We start from the raw sequence: 26,939 nt of genomic DNA, 5'->3' as shown, positions 1-26,939 counted from the left end.
TGGGCTTCAAAGTACAAGTAACATTAGGTGATAATCTATATTTGACAGATCAATCATTAAGCAGGTTGATGCACTGTACGTTAAAAAATAAATCACAGAAAATTATGAATTTTGGTTGTCAGTTATCAATCTCTTCCTGTATTTTATAAAAGAAATACATAACATAGTCAAACTCCTAGTCAGTGTCCCAAAGCTTCCTGTGATTCTTCAGGCACAGCAAACTCTTCGGCTTAGTAGAATTCCTTTGGTATTTATCACGCACGACCTGGTGTAACTGAGTAACTATGCATGCATGAATGTTCCTTTTCTCCCCAGGAATCCCCTGGGGGTAGGAAGCATGCCTTATCCATCTTTGGATACCCTCCTTCACCTAACTCAGGGTTGAGTATGTAATTAGCACTTATAACCATGTATTTATTGACTGACTGATTTGTACTTACAACTATTAATTTGGAACCCATGTGCCGGAAAGTCACGTCTGTTTGAGGAACTCTGTGATCTAAGAGACTACTGGCATACATATGCAAGCTCTTAGGGTAATCAGAGAGATCCACGGGGAAATTGGAAGCCGCTTTTTTGGTATCCACGTTGGTGCCTGTGTTCCATTCAAATTCAATCTTCTCTTCATCTGAAAATGTGCATGGGAAATAGTTGTCAATGGTACAGGTCAGCGGAAACCAAAGGCTCTCCACACTGCACTGGAGTTCACAGTGCTCTGAGAAGCGCTCATGTGGGCAAGAGGGACGTACCATAGCGCCATGCCACCTTCTGGGAAATTGTTGAGCCGTAAGCTGTCGCAGACGAGTCCATTTGGAGGAGGAGTCCTGTAGGAGACCACTGGGTGAGGATCTCACTTCTGGCTTCTGCTTGCAAGCGGGGTATGGAAATAACACCTTTGATTTTGCCTTCTTCCCTCCTGTCACAGCTATTGAAGAGAAAATCAGTTGATAGCAATGACTTTGTCCATTCCAAGGAGATATGCAGGATTAAACAGTTAGAAGTTCCATTTGTGGTGATAAAAACAAGATGTGTGAATGGCTCAGAGAAATGACCGACCATAGGATACACTCATTAACTTTTAAAGTCAACCCTAGCACAAATTCAGGACTTCCCAGGGAAGTAATAGGGAAAGAGAAGGTTTTTGAAAACTATTTGAATCCTGCTTTACCATTTACTAGCTCTATTGCCTTGGCCAAATTATTTAACCCTTCTGAGCTACCATTTCCTTACCTATAAAACAAGGAAACTTATGACTACCTCGCAGTTTATTATGAGGATGGAGGTCATTTAAGCACCCAGTGCAGTGCCTGATGAATAGTAAGTGCCCGGTGAATGGCAGAAAGATCCAACTGGACGTATGCAGAGGGTCAAACCGTTGAGGGCTCTATCTGCCCCTCAGATTGTAGAGCAGGGACAGCCCTGGTTTGGTCAGCTTTAAAGCTGCAGAGGAAGAAGGGAAAGAGCCATAAGGGACTGCAGCTCAGGTCAGATCATCCCGAGCCTTCCTTACCTTACATGGCCGGTGAGGGTGACCTCAGTGATTTTCTTGTTCTGAAAGTCCAGGGTGAGCTTGTAAGACTTTCTTTCCTGAGCGGATTCATCACTAACTCTGAGGATTGTCCCAAGGTCAACGTCAAAATTGGGAATTTGGATTTCGCTGGACAAAGTCATACTCTGCCGGTTATATCTGAACATCAAAGTAGCCTCGTTCTGCTTTACACCTGCAGGAGTGGATGAGAGAATCAAGACATGTCTTCAGAAGCTATGCTTAGGAAGGAAGGAGAGGAAAAGGCAGAGAAACCCAAGTACTTAATGTGCTTAAATGAGGACACAGTTCAGGACTTTAAGTTAAATGTTTAACTCAATGGTGCTTATACATTTGTTCAATCTGCAAATATTGATTGATTGCTTATCACATGCTAGGGACTGCTGTTGGCACTGGGGAGGCCCTTCCTCTATGGAACTTACGTTTTAGTAGGGGGAGTACAGACAATAAACAGGTAAATTGCTTATGTCAGATGGTAATAAATGTTATGAAGAAAATTAAAACTGGATAAGATGACAAAGGACAGACAGGAATAAAGAGGTGCTATTTCTTGTGTGGTGCTCAGAAAGGTTGTCTCTGATAAGAGGAGAGGTGGGCAGAGACCTGAATGAAGAAAGGGGCTGAGCCATGCTGAGTTCTGGGGGGAGAGCATTCTAGGCACAGGGAACTAAAAATGCAGAGGCCCTGATGTGGGAAACACAGTGCATTGTGGGAAGAGGACAGGATGGCGGTCCTTCTGTGTCAGGCAGACACGACATCTCTAGATGACTCTCCACCTATGATGTACTTCCTGGCTCCTCGCCACCCCCACCCTGGCGTCCTCTCTCCCTGACTCCTCTTTTCTCTGTCACAAGATTCCCAGGTTTCTTTCAATTCACAGGCTTACCCATTTTATATCTTTCGTAAAATTGTTACACGACGCTCTTTTTCAGCATCCATTCTCCCCTCTTTCCTGGGGGTTTTGTTTTTCTAGTTTAATTTTGTGACATACTATCCCTATATAAAAAATCGACCAAAGGGAACATCTAAGTCTGCCCCAGCCCCTAAAACCTGCTCCTCCAGCAGCCTTTTCCATCTCATTAAATGGTAATTCCATTCTTCAGTTGCTCAGGTCAAAAATCTTAGAGTCGTCCTGATTCCCTTTTTTCTCTTACACTCAGCACCCACTGTATCAGCAAAACTTGTCAGCCTAATCATCAAAATATTCCAGAATCTGACCACTTCTTAGATCTCCTCTGCCATCATTCTAATCCAAAGCACTGCCATCTCTGGCCTGGATTATTGCAATAGCCCATATACCAGTTTCTCTGCTCTTGTCCCCCTATAGTCTTTCCTCAACATAAACATAAAGAGTAAAAACTCTCCAGTGGTTTCTTATTTCACTCATAGTAAAAGGCAATGTCCTTACCATGGCCTATAAGAGCAACCTTCCCCCACCTCCCCTTATCTCTCTGACCTCATCTTCTACCTTTTTCCTCCCTGGTCTCTCCACTTTAGTCATACTGGCTTCCTTCCTTTCCCTCAAATATGGCAGCCATGTGCTTGCCTCAGGACCTTTGCACCTGCTGGCCCCTCAGCCTATAACACTCTTTCCATATGGCCTATCTTCTTACCTCCTTCAGGTCTCTTTTTGATGTTCCCTTTACTAGTGAGACTTTCCCTTATCATTCAAACGGTACTACCTTCCTCTATCCTACCTCTTCCCCACTACTCCCAACATTTTCTAGACCCCTCTATGCTCCATTTTTTTCCCCAGCACCAATCTGACATTCTGAATATTTGCTTGTTTGGTTGTTTACTGTAAACTCCATGAGGGCAGAGACTTTATCTCCACTGTATATGGTCTAGCTTCAGCTCTTAGAACAGGCCTGACACTTAACAAGCATTCAGTAAATATTTGCTAAATCCATTAAATTAAATCCATTCTCGTTGTGAGTCCTGGACCTGAGACTGAGGGCAGGGATGGAGGAGCCCTTTTCTGGATACTTGCCTTCTGCCTGAGTTACGAACTTCAGCGTGTCCACCAAGGCTCCACCCTCCTTCTGGAGTTTGTAGGTTGCGCTGGCAGAATACTGCTCTACTTCTCCCGTCGGCCTCAGTTCCAGTTCAAATCTAAAGATGTTACAATGCATACAGTGTGTAATGTTAGAGATCTCAACAACGATGATAACGTCCCCAAAACAGCTCAGCCTCAATGGCAACAAAAATATGGTCCTCATCTTAACATTGTCTCTTGTCCTTAACTAACGATGATCTTTATGGCCACTTTTGGTCCCTCCAAGAGCCCAAGGCAAGGGGAGTCCCAAGATTCCCAGGACTTTGGAAGAGAAGAGGAGTTGGCTGATTGTGTCAGCAGAGCTGAGAACAAGCAGAGGAAGTGAGGGAGTTGAAGACAAGGAGCCGTTAAACATGGCAGAGGCTCTGAGTACATCAGTGGTTCCAGAAAAGGTCATGCCAATGTATCTGGAGGCTCGGAAACATGAACACTGAACTAGGTGCAAATCGGAATCTGTGCTGTGATTGCCTCATCCAATGCATAATGCAGAAAGGGGGGGCACCACCTACAAAGAGAAGCTTTGAAAGGAGTGATTCTTAATGGCCATGGGTACAGTTCCCTTGAGGGAGCATGACAGAATCACCTTGGGCATTTATATTTTGAACTAAGACCTCCCATAGGGGTCATGACTCCTCAACTTCCAACCCTTTCCCTCCCCTCCCCATCTGTGGAGAAACCCAGTCCCAGACTCAAAGTTTAGGCAGGGAAGTGGGCACCCCTCAGGTGTGTGGGGCAGAGGACCACCGTTTTAAATGATCAGAGGACGGTGCAAACCCCTGAGACTGGTGACACAGGCCTATAACACACACCACCTTTTTCTTTGCCCCACTAGGCGGCCATAATGTAGAAAGTGAGCAGATGCTAGGGAAGCGGGACTGGACACTGAGAATCTCTCACCTGGCGTCCCCAGTCAGTGGATAGTAGGAGACAGAGTCTGTGGAATTGGCGTTGGAGTAAGCGCCCGTAGTGCAGTAGTTCAGACCAGTAAAGAAAGGCTTGCACACTGACCAGGACTGTCTGTTCCCAGTTAGAGGTGGAATCACTTCCACTTTGGTGGTGGAGACCAAATGCAATGTGTTACTGGTGAAGAAAGAAAAACCCTGAGTTATCTTCAAGTCACGAAACAAAATGAACATCACTGATTCTCTCAGTGCAAATGCGCCCTTATCCTGCTCTCTATCTCCCCTCGGTCCATATCTACCTTAAATTATTTAATCTACTCAGAAATAAATAATAATGAGAACATCAATAAGACTAACAGTCATAGCGACTCATGTTTCAGACATTGCACTAAATTCTTTACCTTTGGTATCTGCAATCCCCACAACATTAGGCAGTAGGAATCTCCTTTTACAGAGGAAGCAGAGGCCCAGAGATGTTAAGTAACTGATCACTGGGACCTGGACCCAGGTGTGCTCCTTCCTTCCTGTGATTCAGGGTAAGAGATGCCCTATTTCTCTTTCATCTGAAATCTCTTACTCTCTACTAGCTTCTTTCCATCAGCATTAAACACACTCAAGTCTCTTCTCCCATTGTATGGCACACACACACATACATCCCTTTCTCCCTCTTCTAGCTTTCTCTTGTCTCCCTCACAATCAAGAAGTTTGGCTGCCTTTGAAAGAAAGGCATGTTTCAACACGTTTTCACAGAATTGTGATCTGACCACCACCTCCATCATGCTTCTGGAATTACTTTCATCAGCATCTCCAATCACCTCCTTGCTCCTAAATCCAATGGGCATTTTTAGGCTTTATCTTCCTTCCTTGATTGCTCAGACACACTTAGTACAGTGCTCACTTATGGCCAGATTAAGATTTTAGAGTCTCTAATCCCTGAAAAGATTATGGTATCATCCTCCTAAGTATGTATTAACAAATTAGTAAGTGCTAGAAAGTTCAACAATGTCCTGATTTATTCCAAGGATGCATTCTTGACATATTATGTTCTTTTCCTCACTTTGGGGGTGCCCTGAGATGAAGCTTTGCTGGTAGGTTGGAGCCCTAGATGCCTGCGTTAGCCTGCGTGTGGGGTGATCCACCCTTGTGGCTGCTCCTGGGCTTCCATGACCCTTCATGGCCTTGATTCTCCTCCGCTTCTCTGGCTGCTCCTTCTCACGCTTCGATGCTTATTCCTCTTCCCCTCTAAGTGTTTATATTCTCCACGTTTCTGTCCTCGCCCCTCAGGTCTTAACTCTTCACCAATCACTGTTTGACTTCAATAACCTCTATATACCGATGGTTCCCAAAGCTGTATTTGTAGTTCAAACCTCTTTACTGAAGACAGACCCATTGGTCCAAGTGCCAGCTCAATGTTTCCAGTTGGTTGTCTCACAGGGATGCAAATGCAGGATATCCCAAACTGAATTTGTTATCTTCCTCCAAACCAGGCGCTCTCCCTCTCCAGTCCCTACTTCAGTGAAGGCCATCCCCACTCCATTCCTCTTTCTTTTTCCTCACCCCTCATATCCAGTCAATCACCCAGTACTCATGGTTCTACCTCTTAAGAATGTCTAGAGTCAGCTCACTTCCCTCTATACCATGGCCCTCATCTGGTGCAGAGATTATCATCTCTCACCATCTATGATTATAATAGAATCGTAACTGGTCTCCTTGTCTCCAGTCGTGTCTTCTTTCCACTCATTTTCCACTCTGGAGTCAGAGTACTTCTTCAAAAAGACCAACCTTATTTTCTACATGCTCATTTTTAAATCCCTTTGCCTTCAGAGTCCAAACTCCTTAAGATGGTTCACAGGCTCACCATGGTCTGATCCCTGCCAGCCTCTCCTGTTATCTCTCACTGTGTCGTCCATACACTTTACCACACTGAACTTCTTGCAGTTCCTGAACCATATTCTTTTTCCTTCAGGCCATTACACATGCTTTTCTCCTTGCCTGGAAATACTCAATCCTTCCTCTTTTTCCTGGACAACTCTGCTACAGCTATATCAGCTCCAGTATCACTTTCTTCAGAAAGCTTTCCACACCTACCACAGGTTAGGTGATGTAGAATTTCACGGCACTCTGATGCTTCTCTAATTTAGCCTTCACTTCCCAGCTACTGCTTGCTTCACTTTAGGTTCCTCCTGTAAACTCTAAGCTCTAGAAAGTCAGGGACTGTGTATCTCACTCAACAGCCTTGGTATATGTTAGGCAATTAAATATTATTTTCAAATCAACAAATTAACATGTCCAAAATATGGAAGCTAAGGTAAATCAATATTTGAGGATGTCATTGAGAATGGAGCTCTCAATACGAAGCTGCATCCCATAATCCTTCGATTAGGACTTCCGTGCTTTATCCACTGAGCTAGCTACCACAAATCTGTATGAACTTTGGTATTTTTCATGGGAAACATGTTCATTTCCTCAGGATTATTTCTTTAGGGCTAGTGTTTCTTCATTCTCAGAACAAACAAAAAACTAAGTAAACAACAAAAATTCACAACTCGATAACTAATTAATCAGTAGGTCTTAAGCCTCAATTTAGAAAAATGTGGAAAGCAGTGGAAGTGGTAATTATTTCGTGAGTCCAGGCTAGATTAAAAATAGGTAATCTAGAACACCCAGAACCTTCTCTCCAATCCACTGGGGCGTGAATTAGCTCAATCAGCCGTGTAGCCTGGCCAAATCCCACAGATATAGTCTCAATTCCCTCTTTCAAACGGACTAGTCAGACCCAGCTGAAAGAATTACCTGCCACTGAGCAGCCTGAGTGGTCTCTTAGGCGAAGGAATGATGAATTGCAGCTGCCCAGCTTTCAGGGCAACTCGTGCCTCCAGGCCCGTCTCATGGAAGAAGTTGGTGTTCATTTGGACCCCGCTCCTAGCAAAGTCCGGAATGATGATGCCCATATTTGTCACAAACTCCACGGACACAGAGGGCTTTGCCACAAGTTCCGCCTGCATCTATAAGTCAGAAAACAACCTATTCAGCTTTGCTAAATACCTCAGTGCCCTGCATTCAGATCTACCACCCTTCCCATCCCTGGGCAGACATCTCTGGTCACACCTCAGGGAAATTACCGTGATTTATTTGGAGGAAGAAAAGCCAAGTTCTCAGTTCCCCAGAGCCAGATTACATTGATGCCCAGGACTAGGAAGCACCCAAATTACGTTTAAGCATAACAGGATAAAAAGATGACAGGAGTCCTCATTTATTGAGAGAATAGCTGAGTTCTCATGTTACTGCCATTGCTAACTGGAGCTGGCAAGGTGGTGCATCCTGGTAGGACCCTAAAGATTTTCATAAAAATTAATGAGGTGATTACAATGATGATGTACTTTGTCTTGAACTGGAAACACATTTTAAAACTGCACAAGAAACCCACCCTGGAGGAAAAGGACAACTTAAGGAATCAAAAGGTGAACAGAGTCTTACATTGGCTACTTCCAGTTTCACCCCAGCCTTGATTCCAGGAGTGATGACTCCAGAGGAGGACACTTGCAGTTGTAATCCAAGTCCAGTGGGGAGTTCAAAGGCATTGTCCATAAAGATGTAGTGAAGAAACAAGTCATTCTTTGAACCTGTCCTTATGATGTCTCCAATCTATAGATCCAACAGGGAAAGCAACTAAAAATGAGCCTCATTGAAGTGGGCTTGTGAAATGCAACCTCTCACACTTTGGGCAATAATTATTCTTCTTTATCCAGAAAGGAAGGGACTAGTGTATTTTGATTATCTGATAAGTAAAGATGAATGATTATTGGTTTCAACAAATTGGGATATAAGAAATTGCCCTGGATAGATATCTTGTCATTTTCAACTGGTGATTCAGAAGGTGCTTAAAAATATTGCTGGGCCTGAGAGCTTTATGACCTTCAAGTGTCATTGTATGGCATGCTTAATTCTGGTGTTTTGGCGTCTAAATGCAAATGAGGGTCTACTGAAGTACGATATATTATGGCAAAACCAACTTTTTGAAACCAACCAGCTATTGGGATGATGTACATATTAGTCTGCATTGATTTTTGTTTTTACAAACACTTCTACAAAATAACTTGAGATCTGTTTTCTTAAAGCCAACATTATTATTTATCAAATCCTAGGTAGTATATTTCGATATTTTCTCCCTTTTGCTGTTAGTACTATCAAGTGTATCCTGACTCCTAGTGACCCCGTGTACAGCAGGGCAGAATCCGGCCTGGTCTTTTTTTGCACCATCCTCACATCTTCTGGTGCTTTATCAGACAATGCTCCACCGCTATTCATAGGGTTTTCATGGCCAATATTTTTGGAAGTGGGTGGCCAGGTCCTTCTTCCTAGTTTGTCTAGCCTGGAAGCTTTGCTGAAACCTGTCCACCATGGGTGGCCCTGCTGGTATTTGAAATACCAGTGGCACAGATTTCAGCATCACAGCAATATTTTCTCCCTTATTAATAAATTAATAATAAAAACTATAGTTATTATTAGATAGTGAATTACAGTTTGTCAAATACATTCTTTCATAATTATTTAAATATTAAAAGGAACCTGTAGTATAGTTAGAGGGAGATACACTTAACATTGTTAACAAACTAATGCTCTTTAAAGATACATCTAACATTATGAACAGCTTAATTTCTAAATGTTACTAATTCCTTGTGAATTTCACTGAAATTCAAGGTAAACTTGCGTCTCTGAAGGAAGTACAAACACTTTCTCTAGTTTTTGCGGCTAGGATCTTAAGCCAGTCTGGGAGGTCTGAAAAGAGCACCAGCTAATCTCATCACCCTCTGATGGGGCCTGGCCCACTTACCATCTGAGGGATCCCTTGCAGAGTGCGAACGCTATTCAGGAACAGCCTTCCCAGGAGCTGGAGGTCATGGAGTCTGACAAAGCCAAGCTCCTCTCCCAAGATCTGGAGGTAGGCTCTGGCTTCTGGGAATTCTTTGGATTGCAAATCTTTGATCAGCTTCTCAGCGTTGAGCATAATTCCATTGACCATGTCCTGAGATTTTAACAACAAAATGTCTAGTGAGATGTCCGCATTGTCAAACACCTTCAGATTCCTGATGTGGGGCCTGTCTGCTGCAGCGGCTATAGGCTAAAGACAGACAGTCAGGGTGGGGATACAGGGCAGGCACTGAAATCAGGCTCCCACCTTTTACTGAAAGATAGGTAGCTCCTCCAAACTGAGACAAAAAACTGAGGTCTTGTTAGGGACAGTAGTGCTTCCACACTGTTCTTAACTTGAATAACGTAGGCATAGTAAGGGAGATCTCTACTCTCCAGGATGCCAGGATCCTAAGGGCCCCCCAAGACTAGAAGATCCTCTGTCCTCACCCTCCACCCCCACTGACCCCTTTCTCCTTTGACTAGGGAGGAATACAATGGGCTTCTTGAGAAAATGTGGCTGTCATATAAATTGGCCAAACGCTTGAAAAACACCTGCTCCTAGACAAGTTCTTCTTAGAGGTAAGAATTCCATAGACTGATGCTTCGGCATTGAGAAAGAAGAGAGATTGACACACCCAAAACCACTCAAAGACCCTCACCCTCAAGTGGAGGTAAGTAAATTAGAAGACGGAGGTGGGGTCATCTATGAGCATCTAGGAGTAAATTATTGCCCTGCTTCTCAAACTGAAATGTGCACACAAGTCACCTGGGGATCTCATTAAAAGGCAGGTTCTGACTCAGTAGATCCCAGTGGGGCCTGAGAAACCTGCATTTGTAACAAGCTCTGGTGTGATGCCAATGACTGGACCACACTTTGGGTAGCCAAAAATTAAGCAAGAAGCAGCTCCAGATTATAATCTATTTTCTGCTCTTTAAGTGGGGGCTTATGCTAGCCTCAAAGTGGATTTTGCTCCCATTAGCTCGTGCACTGATGAGTGACAGCCAAAGAAAGTAGTTAACAATAATGAAAATATGAATTTAAAAAGTATAATAGTATCTACTTATTGAACAGTCAATACCAGAGTGAGGCACTCTGCTTAGCATTTTACATATTTTATTTCATTTAGGCTTTAAATAACCTTGCAACATATGGATTATTATTAGCACTCTGGGGATGCAGAAAGAGATAGAAATAATATCAAGCAACTTGCCCATGAAGACAGCGAGGTTAGGATTTAAACCCATGCCCCAGAATTCACAATCTTAATCATTATGCTAGAGTGCCTCTAATGAGTCTGGTTCCTGGGCACATTGAATCTCCAGGAGGCCCATAACTGCAGAGGATACTGGGTCTTGCTCTCACAGGACTGGTTAACAATAGTCATTGTTGTCACTTCAGTTAGATAGTTCCTTGATGACTTCCAGGCTTAGATAAGAATGTTTTTGCACTGAGACTCAAAGCTTTCCTTGAGAGGATACTTAACAAAAACATACCTGCTCATGTTTATCATCTTTGCTGTAGCCAAGGTGGTCCACCAGGACCTTGGAGACATGATCAGGAACTCGCCCATCAACCCAGTACAGAGCCTTGCTGACACTGTCTGGAAAAAATCCTTGCTTCCCAAAAAGAGCTTCCAGTGTTGGCTCAAATCCTCTTCCCTCCAAACCAATCTGAGAAAGAAAATCAGGCAAGAAAATGACATCAGATTTCTTTGTATGTCAGCATCCTGTTCCCCTCTTTATGTCCATTTAATTAAACAAGAATTTGATGAATAGTACAGCATGGGAGCTGAGCTTATCACTCCACAGGAGTTGTCTTATTTAAATCTCACTAGAATCTTGAAAGGCAGAACGTATTATTTGCCTTTTTCAAGAACAGGCAGCTAACATTCAGAGAGGATAAACAATAAAACCAAAGATTCAGAGTTGGGAGTGTATTTGGGGTTTGAACCAGATCTGTCTGACTGCACAGCCCACGTACTTCCTCGGATTTGGGGTCTAAGGGCTTCTCTGAGACATCTGCATTTCCATTCATACTGAGGAGACATGCTTCAGGTGACCCCTAGTGGGGAGGCAGGAAGGTGAGGGAGGAGGGAAAGAAAACGAAGGAACATGATTCCTGTTCCTCCCCTGGCTGGCTCACAGCTACCTTGACTGTTTGCGGTGTAGAAAAGAATGGGGTAGAACACATACAACTCTTCTTCAGTCTCACACCTACCTCAAAAAGGTCAACTGGAGCAAATCCGAAGATAGAAAGGGTCATTTTCAGCATGCTTTCTGTAGGAAGGTAATTGTTTGGATCAAATATAAGATTCCCTTCGATTTTGGCTGAGACTGGGTCAAGCGACGGAAGAGAAATAGCTTTGGAAAGGTGATAGTTTCGGGAAAATTTTCTGAAGTCCATGACAGTTGGAAGTTGAGATGTTTTCAGAGCTTCTTCCACTGACTTTTTCAGACTAGATGAAAAGAAGGAGTATATTTTGAGCAGACACATTGTGTTACTTATGCATTCTCTCCCTCACCCCAAGTAAATATGGGTTTCCAATCACTACCAGACTATTTGGGTTTTGTTTGCCCCAAGAGTTTGGCTCAGGTCTGCCGCACTTTCACACAAGTGTTTGTTCCAGAAGGAAGAACACTCTAAAAGGGCAGGCAGTGGCTAAATCAAAATCGAGGTTTGGAATTTCAGTCCTTTGCAGCAGATGGGGGGAAATTACTCTTACTTACTCCTGGATATGCAATTCCTCTGAGTTTAAGATGTTGGCAATGTGGGAAGCCACAAAGTTCTTCACTTGTTCATTCTGTTCCCGTGGGAGAAGCTGGGTGATTTTGTTAATATCTGACTGGGAAGGGCTCCTCATCAGCATGAGATAGGCAGCCAGTCGCTTGTCCCCTGGAGAGGCGTCATCGAGGAAAGTCTGCAGAAGGACTTCCCGTACCTGTAGCCAAAAGAGAAGTCTGTTTTCACTGTCCTGTGGTCAGAACACAGAACAGGCCTAGTCAATATTGGCACGTCTGCTAGTGATTTACTATGTGCAAGTCGAACTTCTCTCTAATAACTCTTCAAATGCTGGCACTGAATCTTCTTGCCAGTGTTCCCCAGAGCAATCAGCTCAAGGAAGGGTCCTCAGAAGACCCCTATCAAACGTGTGTATTGAATTCAATTGCATTAAAATGTACAAGTTATGGCCAAGTTACGACTTGTTGGAGATCTGCCACTAACTGAAAATAAAGTGGTTTTAACATAAATTATTTCAATGTGAGGGTAAAGGTGGAAAAGGAAAGCAAGGGTTTGAGGCTAATAAATAAGGTAGTTTCCAAAGCTCTGACGTCATTGTCATCTAAGATGGGGGCAGGTTGACTATCCTAGTTTGGGAAGATTGGATAAAATCAGGCATATTTTCCCAAGATGACAGTGATGGTTGATCTGGTAGGAGGATAGCATGTAGCGAAAATCTCCTATTCTGCTGGAGCAGCAGCAAAGTCAAGTATTTCTCTCATGTCCACATACTGCTAGGCAGTCAAGTCAATAGGTTTGTTGAAATTGGCAATTAGAAAGCGGTAGAATAAAGTCAATAGAATGATGAGATTCGGAATCTCATTCCAAATTCTTGTCAATCTGAATAAACTTTTCACTTTTAGATCTCCTCTGTGGGCTTTACCTCGTCTTTAAGTTCTATTTTCCGAAGGGCCTGGATGGCAGCCTTCTGAATCAGCAGTGATGGCTCAGTACTCTTGATACATTTCAGGACTGAAGACGTGAGTCTCGGGGTTAGCTGCTCCATGGTTTTGCCAATATTTCCAATGACCTGCATTGAAAAGCAACAAGAGGAAATCAGGGTGCAGAAGGAGAAGTAAGGGGTGTCCAGGAAGGGAGCTTCTGAAATAACAGGTTTTTACACAAAAGACTGAAAGTACCCTCAGAATCAAGTAGGTGTGATCTTCATTGCCAGTGCAGTCATTGCGGATCTGTTCCAACAGGTAATCAGCAATGTCCAGCAGGTCCTGGGTCACCGAGGGGTTTGTCTTATGATAGCTACAGAATAAGAGTTAGGACTCAGCAAGCATAGCTAGGTTTATCTTAAAATCCAAATCTATGTGTGCTGATTTCTCATTTCAAGTCATTACTCTCAAAATGACCAGTAGAAAAACAAAACAGTAAGCATCAGAGTTTGAAAGTGGAGGGAGAGGTACAATCTTAATACAGAGATGTGGGGTCTTCCTCAGATCCTACGAGGAGACCAGTGTAAAACTCACTTGTTGACCACGTGACTCAGAGCATAGAAAGTGGCCCGGCTCTGCTGCTCCTTCGTCGTGTTAAAGATCTCCCGCAGCCTCTGGGCCGAGGGCTCTGGGATCAGGGCCATCAGATAGGTGACGACATCTATCAGAAGGGGGTTGGCTTTCTCACTTTTCAGCCACTGGAGGATGTGAGTGTAACAGTGGGGCTGTCCGCACTGAATCAAGGCTTGTAAAGTTATGGGGCTGAAAAGAAAAGGGCAGAGAAAGTTATACAGATCACTTTCAAGGCAGCTAAAATATCCTTTCCCCATAGTGTTCCCTGTGTCAGGAGTGCCCTTATTTCTCTTATTCACTATCCAAATCCAACCATCTTTCAAAATCCAACTCAGAACACCGGAACCAGGAAGCCTTCCTTACAAGCATCATCCACTGGTAAAGCACCATGGAGCAAAGGCTGAAGAGGACCCCCAGACTCATCACCAAAAGAGGACTATCATTGTCCTTTGGCCAGAACACAGAACATGCCAGGCAAACACTGCCATGGTCCCATTCCAGGCCTCAGTCTCTCCTCTGACCTCCACAGTACTTAGAGCACTTACACTGCCTTGTAGTGTAGAGAAATCACAATATTGTTTTGTTTGGCTGTTTTCTCTCTCCAGTAGGCCTATAGGCTTTCAGAGGGCACAAACTTCTTTTTCTCTCAAACTTTCCAGAATACCCACAATACAACTAGGAATTAGAACATACCCATCGAAATGTGGGAAATATTTCTCTCCTCTTTAACACACAAATGCATATCTGCCTTGGATGCAATATGTGTATGGGTGTATGTGTCTGTTGCCCATGGACCTCTAGGCACCTTAGCTTATGTTTCTCTGTCCAGTAAACATTAACTGATTGACTAATTGATAAACTGGATTGATATTTCAGTGGTCCCTGAGATTCTCTGTTTGGCCAAGGTTTGAAACTTTAGCCAGCTGCCACAGGTTATATGAAAGATTGAGCTGCAGGCTTTCGAGAAATACCTGGACACCTGGATCAGCTTTGGCAAGATGGAGGCGATTGCCACATGGTTGAGGCTTCTCAGCTCAGTAACCAGCTTGTTGAAGAGGTTAGCTCTTTGGGCGTTCTGCTCAGAGACATGTAGTTTTTGCAGCTCCTGGAAGGTCTCCACAATGGCCTCGGCCTGCTTTGGAGGTGATGTGGATTTGGTGCTCTCAAAGGCAAGACTCACCTCCTCGACACCTGGAAGAAGGAAAGTGTCAGGGAAATTCTTGCTTACCTTTACATCTCAACCACATTATGGTCTAGTGGAAACTGAAAATTAAGGAGGGATCAGCAAAGGAGAAAAGAGAAGAAAAGTATCTGGTACTTGATGCCTAGTATGCATCTGGGTCTGTGTGGTAGGTGTTTGACTTTAATTTTTTTCACTGACTCATCATACGATCCCTGAGGGTTAGTATTATTCCTCAATTTAAAGAGAAGGGAACTAAGACTCAGAGATGAGTAACTCACCTTGCTCAAGACCATTCTGGATGTAAGAGGCAGAGCTGGAACTGAGTCCAGGCTTGTTGGAATCTGGTATCAGATTACCACTTTGCCTGCGAGAACTGGTGAGGAGGTGCTGCTGCTGATGTGGCTACAGCTGAGGGTGGACTCCTCCATCACTGAGCTGACGCTTACCCTTATCTCTTTCAACCAGATATACTAGCAGCTTGTGGGAAGGCCCTTTTGTAAGCCCTCCAACACCCCACTCTGACCTATGCCAGGGAAAGAGTTTAAGTCAGCATGGAAATGTGGTGCAGTAGAAAGAATCCTGGCCTAGATTAGACTTGGGAACTCATTTTGCACTGCCTCTAATATTCTGCGATCTTGACTACATCACTAAGCCCCTCTAGGTGTCATTTCCCCTCTGTGGAATGGGTGTAAAAGCATACATTGCTACCAGCTGACATCCCACGTTGCTGAGAACAAAGAGATCATGCATAAGATAGATCTAAATAGAAGACAAACACAGGAGTAGGGTTGGGCTAGAGATCTCTAAAGTCCCTTCCAGCTCTAAAGACTGATGATTCCTGAACCTGAAGTCCCTCTCCCACTTGCCCCACCTTGACAAGACCCCAGGCCTTATTACAGGGCGTATGAGGTTGTCACATCTACCAAAGGTAGACTTAGCAGGCTGGTTTCCTACTTACGGAAACCTAGGTTGCTGTGGGAACTTCTCCCTTTCCTGTATCTCGTTGCCACTTGACGTTCTGAAATGAAAATGCTTTCTCACTAAAGCAGCCCATAGCCAGAACACCAGAGCCCACTTAACTCATCATGCAGCAGACGTATCAGAGGTTCCAGCAAGGAGCTAAGCAGTGATGCACAGTACATCCTGGGCAGATGGCCCAGTCCTGGCAACCACGTGCATATAAAGTCTTACCTTCTTCAAAGAAGCGGCTGTTGATCTTAGATGTATCTTCAAATTTCAAAGTCTGGGTAACCTGTACCATCATCCCATACTTATTCCTGGTAACAAAGGAAGCACATCATGTCATGGATGGCCAGCTCCCCAAAGAATACTCTTCTTTTCATGTTGAGTATTTTCCCCATCTCCACTTCTACCCAAATCCTACCCACCTTTGAAAGCATGGTTAAATCCTGCTGACCTTGACTCCCCTAATGAACAGTATCCATGTCCTCCTGGTCACACTAGCTGTCCTTCCATCAGAAGGACATAGGTACTTTACACCCTCCACCAGTTTGGAATGCCCAGAGGGTAGGGACTAACACTGTGCCTCAAAATTCCTTTGTACCTCCTACGGCACAGTGCCAAGAATAAAGGAGTTACTCAATCAACATTAGTTGATTGATCAGTTTTCAAAATGGATTTGGATACACAAGTCTTCAGTCCAAATCCAAAATCCCCCATAAACCCTTTCTAAGCAGGGCAGCCTGTAACGATCCTCAGCTTTTCCTGATCTATAGCCCTTAAAGTCTGGGTCTCAGACATCTGTTGGTCTCAAATTGTTTTGCACGCCTAAGATTTTCCTGCCAAATTGCCTGTTAGCTTGAAAAGGGGGACAGGGATGGACTCTGCTTTACATCTCTTTATAGTCCCCTCTCAGGCACAGTCTAGTTTGGAACAGGGCACCTGAGAAGCATTAGCTTACACTGACCCCATATATGATGAATCGGGGGCATAGCAGGTGACCTACTTGTAGGAGAAGGGCAGGAACAGGTGTTGCTCTTTGCAGATGGCTTCTGATACATGCTTCCTTTTGGACTCCAGGGTATACTGGCAGGACTGACTGCTACCAATCAGAGTTGACAAGGGGCGGATCTGTGGAGGAGATTGGGGGAAAAATGTTTTGGTCAGTCCCTAGGGCTTGAACCTGAGTCTTCGGCCAGAGGCATTTACCTTCAAGGAAGAAGAGGTGGTGGTCGAATGGGAGTTCTGTACCACTAGATAAACTCAGTTAAAGAAGAGAACTTGGTACTTGACATTTAGATAAGGGATGCAATAACTTGGCACAACCAAATCTGAGTCAAGCTACAGACTCTTTATTCACCCCAACGGACTTCTCACCCTGCCCAAGGTATATATAACCTGGTATCTTCCACACACCCATCCCACCACACATTAACGCTTCACACACTACTGCTCATTCTGTTTTCCTTGCCTAGAAGCCTGTTCTTATGTCTCTCTTCTGTTTACAGATCCTTTGTATCTTTCGGGTTCAAGCTCCACATCCTACATGAAACTTTGAGGCTAGACTCATTGACACTCACCCATCATTTTTTCTGATTGGGTCTACTAGCAGCTTTGCCCAATGAGCTACGTGAATAGTGCTTTCTTTTTCCTGGTCAGGCCTAGAATTACTTGTCTGCACTGCTCAGTTTGTCTCTTTATCAGGTACGCCATCTATCGTTCTTTATTGGCATGTGTACGAACCGTGTTTCTGCATTAGATGGTAAGACCCTGAGGGGAAGGCCCATGGTTCATCTGCCACTGTCCCTCCCTCAGTGCTGCCAGAGTGGGGCTGAGCACACAGCAGGTGCTCAGGAAAGACGCATAAGCCAATGCCTTGGCCTCTTCTGACTGTGGCCCTCGCGGTCATCAGACTCCCTATTTTTGGCCCCAAGGACAATGACCAAGAGTGTTGCCAGGCATGGCATTGATTGCTCAAGCCTTTGGTGTTTACTGAGACAAGCTGACTTATGTCCTGGAACATGTTCCATTAGGAATTAGGCAAGCTCAGGTAATACAGCGCTATAGTGAGGGGGTCCCAGGCAGGAGGCAGAGGGGCCAGGTGTTGGTCAGGGTCGTACACGGGATGGAAGGACAGGATGTTGGAACACTCTCAGTCATGTCACTCCATGGGAGTGAGGGAGAGGGGAGTAGAAGACAGGTCCTAGGACTTCCTCGGAGGCCAGAGGCTTAGAGCTGGGGACATCCAGCCTTTCACAGGAAGGAGCATTAGGGCTTTGCTGCCCTGTGTTCAGCTCTGGAGCTTTCTCAGGGATGGACAGTCGTTACTCTCAAGTGACGGCAGGTTTGGTACAAATGATAGAATGACAGGAAGAAGGACAAAACCCTAGACTGGGAGTCAGAAACCTGATTCTAGTTCTGCCTCAGTTAATAGCAGGCCACATGACCTCAGGCAGTCTTTCCCTGTTGGATCCTCAGTTTCCCACTATAGTCCATATAAAGAAGAGGCTGGGCCAGTTCTTCTTGGAGATCCCCACTAGCTCTGACATTCAGAATTTTAATAATAAAGAAGATGCTGATTCCTGTGAACAGCAATGCTGATGAGAAACTTACCATGCCTTTGATCAAGGCCAGCGGGCTAACTCCTGTGCTCATGGGCTTGAAGTGATCACACTTGTCCAGGTTTCTTTCAATGGATATTTCTGTTGCCACATTTCCCTTCCGTGTTTTAACGGTAAAGTTACTAGAGCAGTTTCCATACACAGTATCCTAGGGAGCAGAAGATAAATAGGTGCGCTCAGCGTGGGAAAACATCCTTAGGTGATCTGGGCTGGGTTGGGAAGGGAGCCTGGGAGAAAAGGCAGGAGCAACATGGATTTGGGAGCGACTTTCTTCCTAATCAGAGTGTGGGCATGGCTGGTGCCTGGCTGGCCAGAGTCGGAGTGGGAACACTGGGTAAGGGTGGTTCTGGTTCCGAGGCACACCGGCCTGGCCTCCAAGGACCCAGCCACCTGTGACTTTACACTCAGTGCTCTCCGAGCATTTTCTCTATTGCTCATTTACGGCATGTATTGCAACAGGCCGTGTGACGTGTGTCTTATTTCTCCCCCCAGATCCCGAGAACTCCCTGAGGGAAGGCCTCTGCAGGAGGCAGCTCTGCGTTCTCAAGTGCGGTGTCGTGTGGTATAGAACTTAGAACACACGAAGGCTTCACAAATGTTCGTGAGACTCAAGGAAATTGAATTCCCTCTCAGACAGAAACCTGAAATTCTTAAAAGAGGCTGGTAACAGATTCCATTATTTTCTGTGTTTAAAATACACACAGGCTTTACTGTGTTACACCTGAGGGAAGAAAACAAAATCAAAGGAGTCGGGTAGTCAGGACTCCCCAAAAACTGCTTTAAAATTCGACCCAACCTGCTCAGGCTGCTTGGGATGATTCCTCAGTGAGCCCAGGGGACGGGCAGCCTTGGGGACTGGTGCTTCACACCAGTACAGGGGCTCCTGTGTAACAAGGCATGTGGCTAAGCCAATATGCACTTTACGTATAAGGCAGGACCCGGCTGGAATATGTGAAGATGGGTTCAAAGGGCCACTGTTACAGCTCTCTAAATTCTCACCAGGAACAACACTTGTGTAGCCTCTTCCGTCTCCGGGGGAACCAGCAGGGCGGAAATGATGCCCCTCTTGATGTTCAGGATGTGTTTTGGTTCATCCTTCTCTGGGTAAAGCAAAACTTGCTTCCCTTCAGGAACGGCCAGCCTGAGGTCGTACCTGTCCCAGAGAGAGTGTGGTCACAGAAATGTCCTTTCTCCATCGCGAGCCTACTGGACTTGGCTCGGTGGCTTTGCAGCCTCCTTTTGACTTACCATTTTCTTTTTCACATCTTTTCTTTATATCTATACATATACATACATTTTCAAAAATGTATACAAATAAGTGTATATTTTTGGCCTTCTTTTGTTTCTTTTCCCTTTTTGTGTGACTCACCCATCCCCTCTCTGTTCTCCAAGCACATAAGTCTCTGCTGCTATACTTCCCATGGAACAACCTGCTGGGTGTTCCATGTGTGTCTAGACAATCCTATATAGATGTGTGGAGGTGGAAACATCTACAGATAAAAATTTTGTCATTGCTTGTTTTATAAAAATGGTATTATATTATGCACACTTTTTTTTTTTTTTTTTTGCTGAGGAAGATTTGCCCTGAGCTAACATCTATTGCCAATCTTCCTCTATTTTGCATGTGAGCTGCCGCCATAGCATAGCCAATGATAGACGAGTGGTGTAGGTCTGCGCCCAGGAATCAAACCCAGGCCACCAAAGTGGAGTGTGCCAAACTTAACCACTAGGCCACCAGGGCTGGCCCTATACATACTTTTTTTTAACCTTGCTTTTCTCAATTATACTCTATGAAAATCTTTCTGAGTCATTTGGGATAGCTCCAACAGATTCTTTTCAAAAAGCTATGTAACATTCCATTCTATGGTTATATATAATTTATTCAGACATGCCCCTGGCTGATGGCATTCACTTTCTCTCTTTCTGTATTTTTTTTTTTTTTTTTGCCACATGAACAGCACTGAAACAAACATGCCTATGCATATATCTTCACACATTACCGCTTTTCTTTTCATGGGCTAGAGTCCCAGAGATTGAAATTGCTGTGTCAAAGACTTTAAGTATTTTTAATTATAATAGATATAGACTAATAGCTCTCATTTCCACAGCAATGCATGAGAGTACACTTTCCCTCATAGACTTGTCAGCAACGAGTGCTGTAGCCGGTCTAAACTTTTGTAGTCTTATGGGTATAAGGTGATAAACATCTTATTGTTACATTAATTCCATTTCCTGACTACTAGTGCGTTTGAGCTTCTTTTCATACATTTGTTGGACATTCTCTCTTTTATGTGGCCTTAGGCCATGTCTGAAAGCTTGGGTCAACTCCAATCTTAGGGACTTTCTTTTGGGGACTTCCTTTTTGGGCTTTCAAAGGGCCTGACTACACCTGCTCTAGCTGAGTCAGAAGGAGGAAAAGGAGACCAGGCAGGTCCCCCACAGCCCCATCCTCTCAGAAGGTTCCAGGCACCACGATGCAGGTTTGAAAAGCCTGAAGGTGGTCAAGAGCAGGAGTCCCTTTTGTTTGGAGCAGAGTAAGGGCCAAAAAGTGACTACTACTCCCTCCTGTCACTACACCCTGCTCCCTCATGTACATCCAAGTCTCGGATGAAATAGGGTGTGTGGGGAGAGAAAGAAGCGTCAAGGCCTACTACTCTGCCAAGAAAAGACTGGCTTCTGAGTCTAACGTTTAACAAATCGAAAGATGGGCAGGGAGGGAGCTTCCCATGCTTCCAAATCAACAAATCCCTGACTGTCTGCATTTGCATACTCTTAGGACACTACAATCCGTGGTTTGGAGATGAGGCAGGGGTGACGTTCAGCAAATTTAACAACTGGTACAACATGGACACTGATCCCCGTTGTCACAGGAGAGGCCAGCTGCAAACAATGGGAATGTCCCGGTCAGCACATGCTGGCAGAATGCTGGCCTTGGGAGGCAACGGCTCAGGCCTTGGCTCTCCCTGGGCTCCTGCACTGCCAGGTGTGGGCCTCCGCCACAAGTTCTGCCGGGACCCTCCCCAAGCACTGCCAGGCACCCCTGTCTTGTATAATTCTTTAAACGGGAATTCACTCGTTTAAATAAGCCATCTCAGTTTTATTGTCTCAAGGAGTTTAGAGCATGAGATCTTTTAGAAACAAATTTAAATAATAATTAGAGAACTTCATTAGGGGAGGGGAAATAATGCTTCCCTCTTTTTGATTGTGTGAAAACTCAGCAATTCTCTGATCCATGGTGAATACAGAATACAAATACTTATACTCATATACATGCCTAACATGAACACACACATTCATATCTCCGTGGACACACACACACCACATCCAGTGATGCCAGGAGCTCAGACATTTAAGTACACAGGCCCACGCCTTACTTGGACATGGCGGCCCCAAATTCCTCAGAGTTCTTGGTCTTCTTCAGCAAGGTCTTGCCCCTAGGGTTGAAGCCATACCCCTCTTTCAGGGTACAGTGGCTGGTCTTCAGGATGAAGCTGCAGGGTTGGGGGACGTCCAGCTCGACCTGAGAAGAGGGTAAATGGCACATGAAGACTCTCCCTCAGGAATGCCAGCTTCCCCCATGGCCCAGGGCTTACTTGCTAATCAGGACACCAAGAGCAATGCTTTTGGGGAACAAGACGTCTGCTCCCCAATACCACCTGTGTCCTTATCATGCCTCATGGGTTCTCCATGAATCAATAGACTTAGTCCTATTTGGGGCCTTTTCCATGTTCTGGGGAGCCAAGTTTCTTCAGTTCGCCCATAAGCATGTGAAGGAGGACCTGTTTTTATTGGTTCTAAATGTATTCAATTTAGTTACAAAGAGGTACAATGAAGCCTCAGAGTGAGAGTTAAGAAAAACAGGAAGCGAGAGGAGGGCTATCATTGGTTTCAACAGCAAATGTTTCCTCAATGTCACCAAAAAACCCCCCAAAATCAAAATCATTTGTATCTATTAGAGCCTATTCACAGCTTCACATATAACTAGAGCTTAATCAGATGCCTAGTTGTTATCCAGCACTGATCAGAGAACTTTCTACCATGATGGAAATGTTCTATATTTCCACTATCCAATATGGGAGCCACTAGCCAAGGATGGCTATTGTGCACCTGAAATGTGGCCAGTGTGACTAAGAAACTGAATTTTTACTTTTATTCAATTTAAATAGCCACATATGACCAGTGGTTTCCTTATCTGACAGCACAGATGATGGGGCCCTAGAGAGAAGAGGGCAACTCAGCTTGACTTCTTTTCCCCACATGAATCCCACTACTGGCCTTTTGATCTATTCCATATGAATACGGACATGAGTATAACTCATCTCAAAAATATGTAAAGTTTTATGTGAGAACAAACCGCATGTTTAAATTGTTCTTTTTTCTGTTTGTTCTTAGCGACAGGTGCTATTTGACTTAGACAGAAAGGGCACCCAGAATGGCTTCCTCACAGGCCCACCTGCCTCGGCTCACCCACTGGGTATCTCTCCTCATGTTAAATCTGCTGGCCTGCATTGCTGATATGCTAGCTCACATATTCCACTGACATCTTCGAAGCTAATGGGAAAACAAATCTGATTGACAAAATTTTCTGTGGCAGACAACTTCTCAGTAAAGTGGCTGACTTTCAAGCTGACGGCCAGTCCCAGCACTTCGAGGTTACAGCAGTCCTGGCACAAAGCCGGTTTGCTTGGCTGAGGGCTCCAAGTCCCTCCAGTGGCCCCCTATCTCCCCTCATACCTTGCAGGTGATCTTGGTGGTGCTTCTCGAATCGGCAGTCCCGGGGACTCCACTGGAACTCTCAGCCTCATAGATGTACGTGTACTTTCTGAGGTGCTTGAATCGAGTTGTGTCTTCTACAACAAGGAGGAATAAGTCAATCACATCGTAGAAATAACTCTCCCAGGGAAAGTCCATTCTGGCCATGGAGGGTAGTCAAAAATGGTGATCAAAAATGGCAATTAAACTCAAATTATTTTTAATTGGCTCTGCATTATATTTAATTTTCCTTTATAGATTTAACTTCTCCATTATGGCTTTGCTGAGGCTAATCTTTACATTAGCTGGCGTTCCTTAAACACATCATTTGAGATACAAGGAGGGGAGTGTCAAGTAATGGGGTCCAGAAAGTCTATAGGAGAGACTCCCTGGAAAATTAAGAATTGATAACACAAAGCAAATTATCTCTAATTGTCTCTTCAGCTTGAAAATACCATAATTCTGTGGCTCTTTTTTGGCTCTGCCAGATACCTGAGGCAAAGTTAATTAAGCTTAGGGGCATCTGGCTGACTTAAGAAACTCCCAGGAAAGATTCCTGGAGGTTTCCCCTTTGCTTGAGAGGAATTTTCTGAAGGATTTGAGAAAAAGAACATTTGGGTCATGTGCCCAGATGCAGTGATGCCAGATACCCACGAGATGGCAGTGCTACCCCATCAGAGGCAAGCCTTCGGCTCTCAGAACACCAGGTACCACTGCAAGGCCAGCTCCCTTGACCCCTAGGGGTCAGGTAAATACAAAGGGGTGGGAGTCTGGATTTCTGCACAAAGGTTAAAAGTCAGCATTTCTTCACCTTCCTGTGCTTCAAATCAATGATTAGTCACTGATAAACAGGATGGTGATGTTTCTTTAAAGTGTCCACAGGCTGAGTGAGAGTCCCTTCCCCACCCTACCCCCAGACCAAAGTTTTGGGACAGAACAGAAGGACAGGTAGAAGAGAGCTGAGACCCCTTGGGGGTTGGCGGAGGCCCAAGAAAATGGCTTCTTGGGGCTCAGAGCAGTGCACACCCATGATAGCATCATTTTAGTGACACCCATGATAGCATTATTTTAGATAGATTCAGGCTGGGGCGGTGGGGGGGTGGGGGTGGTGAGGTGGGGGTGGGGGGGGTGGGGGAGGGTGCCCTTCCTTGTCCAGTGGAGAAATGCCTTACTTGAACAGCTGGGGCTCACATTTTCCTGCACTTCAGCTTCTGCAAGAAAAACAGAAAGATAACTGTGGGTTTTTCCCGTCTTTGCTGATGAGTCCTTGGGTCCTAGGGTCTGACAGGAAGGACCACAGGAGGGAAGCCAGCTCTGGAGAACCCACTCTCCAGCCCCTCCTTCCTCCGCCCCCTATCCTGAGTCTGGAGGAGCCACCCGACAGATGCTGTCCCCCTGTTCCCCGACCCTGTGGCTGCCCTCCCTCTGTCCTAGCCCCAAGCTGCCCGGCCACCGGCTTCCACCCTCTCTGGTTCGGTTCTTCGTTGGCCCTCACTCACCGGCCCGGGCTCCCACGGCGAGCAGCAGCAGCGCGGGCAGCAGCAGCGCGGGCCTCGGCGGGCCCATGGCCGACGTGCGGGCGGCTCCCTACCTGCGCCTGGGGCTCCGCGGGGACGGGCGCACGGCGGCCGCCCTGCACCCCGAGCTGGGAATGCGCGCCTGGCGCCCGCGCCCTATTTATGCGAGGCTGCCCGACCGGCCCCAGCACCCTGGCTTGAAGAGCGCCGAGCGAATTGCAAAAGGTCCAAAGGGCAGCGTCCCGGGCCTATTTGCTTTTCCACACCAGGCTCGTCTCCGCGCCACGAGGAGGGGCCGGCGAGGGGCCTCAGCTCAGACCGGCCAGGGCCTTTCCTCTGGCCCGGCCTGGCCCCGGGGTCTCAGAGAATGGGGACGCGGGACCCGGGGGCTTCGCGCTTCAGAAGCCTGCCCTGACCCAGCGGTGCCTTGGAGATGACCAGGCACGGGGACAAAACCCATCCCTTGTCCCTGTTCTGACTTGTAGCCACTTGGAGAGCTGGGCCTTAAGAGCATCTTGGCTGATATTTTCCTACCCGTTCTTTTCCACTGGGGTGGGCTCTGCGTTTGCATGGGTGCCCCAATCCTGATCAGTACCTGTGGCTATGAGTTACCTGCCCTGGATTCAGCCCATCGGGAGAGAGGGAGCAGAGAGAAAGGGGAAGAGAGGCCTGGTGAGCGGCTGACTCCTACTGCCCTGAGGGACCACGGTCCCACTCACAGCAGGAGGCCAGGTGCCCAAGTCTTCAAGAAGCCTCAGTGACACGGGGCCTCTGGAGAAGAGCAGCCGCAGGGCCCGACCCTGGTGGGCTGGGCCATGGAGAGGCGGCTTTCCCCGACAGGAACCAGCTCCTGGGTTCCTGCTGGGATGGAGAGGCCAGTGAGGAGGAACAGAGTAGTGGAGGGACACAGCATGTTTCTCCTCAACATCCCGGAACCTCCTCCAGGAAACCTTCCCTTCTCTTCTAGGTGCTGTCCATTTCCCACAGGAAACTTTGCCAAGGTGCCCTTCCTCTGCCCAGCTGTGGGAGGTCAGGCACAGAATAGGTATTTCAGCAATGCTGGTTTACAGACCCAGAAGCAGTCACAGAGGGTGACTGTCGGGATGGTGCTGTGATGGGATGGACAAACGTCTGAGATTGGCCTTGTCCCCAAGGCACCTCCACAGTCTGGTTGGGGAGATAAGATGCATAGACAGGAAGCTGCTGGTGAGCAATGAAGGCAGGCTGTAAGCAGCACTGAACTGTGTGGGGTATAGGAGGGGTGCAAAGGAAGGAGTGGGAATGGAGGGGCGCAGGAGCCATGAGGAGGGACTGCGGACTGATGGATACACCACGCGCCTGTTGCGGGTCAGTATTTATTGTTACAATTTGCTATTTAAAAGATATATCCAGATGTAACTACTTGTGAAGTCATCTAATTTTCTAGTGACAAGACTGATGGTTCCAGAAGAGTCATATTCTGAAATGGGGTGTAAAGACTCCTGTTCCCTCTGAGGAGATTGGCATAACCATGTTTGCCTTGCTCCCGGCACGTGGGCCTCCACACTTCTCCTCATTCATGTATTGTTTTCTTGAGCCAGGAACTCCCCATGTGCAGCTAAACTCCCTTCAGTAATTAGCTGCTTTTCATCCACGGTATATTAACATTGTTAAAGGTTGATATCACACAGGTCTCCACCCAAGCTGGCCGTGCCTACACCACTGAATAGTAAAAGGTCTGGAAAAAGTAATTGCCCTGAAATCCCATTTCTCTGAGCATTTTGTTTGAATCTTTTATGTGGACTGACTTTCCCTAGGAGGAGCAGCTGTCAGCATTTCAGGAAATGGTCTTGCTCCTGTGCATATTCACTTTAAGGGTGAGAATATTTAGGTATAAAGAAAAAAAAGGAGATGACTAACTTTAATTTACAATCACATATCCAGGCTTTCTCTGATGGATGACAGATGAAGTCAGAGTCCTATAGTCAGTGTCACTAGAGAACATAATTTTTAGGATTTGAAGATCAAAACCGATCTGATAACTTGCATGCAGGGAAGACTTATGAGGTGTTTGGATGCCCTCGAGCTGACTATTTCCATCTCTAAAGGAAAAGGCCTAAGACTCGGAAGAACTGGGGTCAGCTTCCCTTTCTTTCCTTGATTTCCTCTGGAAAGTCACCCCTGTGCTGGGCTTCCTTCAGCAGCGCTCATCC

General features: G+C 45.7%; 1 protein-coding gene across 1 annotated transcript in view; it reads right to left on the bottom strand.

Moving 5' to 3' along the window:
* Positions 1-24,953, bottom strand: part of APOB (apolipoprotein B) — a 38,990-nt gene extending 14,037 nt beyond the window's left edge. Inside the window, exons 1-23 of the mRNA XM_023619446.2 lie at positions 24,730-24,953; positions 24,403-24,441; positions 23,213-23,328; positions 21,853-21,998; positions 19,478-19,631; positions 18,471-18,626; positions 16,864-16,988; positions 16,089-16,174; positions 14,686-14,905; positions 13,676-13,903; positions 13,337-13,454; positions 13,081-13,227; positions 12,146-12,357; positions 11,637-11,874; positions 10,913-11,089; positions 9,339-9,530; positions 7,982-8,149; positions 7,298-7,509; positions 4,500-4,682; positions 3,537-3,658; positions 1,511-1,721; positions 750-925; positions 441-628 (exon numbers count right to left, since the gene is read on the bottom strand). Coding sequence (XP_023475214.2) covers positions 441-628; positions 750-925; positions 1,511-1,721; positions 3,537-3,658; positions 4,500-4,682; positions 7,298-7,509; positions 7,982-8,149; positions 9,339-9,530; positions 10,913-11,089; positions 11,637-11,874; positions 12,146-12,357; positions 13,081-13,227; positions 13,337-13,454; positions 13,676-13,903; positions 14,686-14,905; positions 16,089-16,174; positions 16,864-16,988; positions 18,471-18,626; positions 19,478-19,631; positions 21,853-21,998; positions 23,213-23,328; positions 24,403-24,441; positions 24,730-24,796 — 3,681 coding nt within the window. The 5' untranslated portion in view covers positions 24,797-24,953. The remainder of the gene's footprint in view (positions 1-440; positions 629-749; positions 926-1,510; positions 1,722-3,536; positions 3,659-4,499; positions 4,683-7,297; positions 7,510-7,981; positions 8,150-9,338; positions 9,531-10,912; positions 11,090-11,636; positions 11,875-12,145; positions 12,358-13,080; positions 13,228-13,336; positions 13,455-13,675; positions 13,904-14,685; positions 14,906-16,088; positions 16,175-16,863; positions 16,989-18,470; positions 18,627-19,477; positions 19,632-21,852; positions 21,999-23,212; positions 23,329-24,402; positions 24,442-24,729) is intronic.
* Between the last annotated feature and the right edge of the window lie 1,986 nt (positions 24,954-26,939).

Source organism: Equus caballus, chromosome 15 (assembly GCF_041296265.1).
Source record: "Equus caballus isolate H_3958 breed thoroughbred chromosome 15, TB-T2T, whole genome shotgun sequence".
Classification (NCBI taxonomy): domain Eukaryota; kingdom Metazoa; phylum Chordata; class Mammalia; order Perissodactyla; family Equidae; genus Equus; species Equus caballus.
The sequence above is the reverse complement of the archived record's forward strand: the minus strand, read 5'-3'. Positions and strand labels throughout refer to the sequence as shown.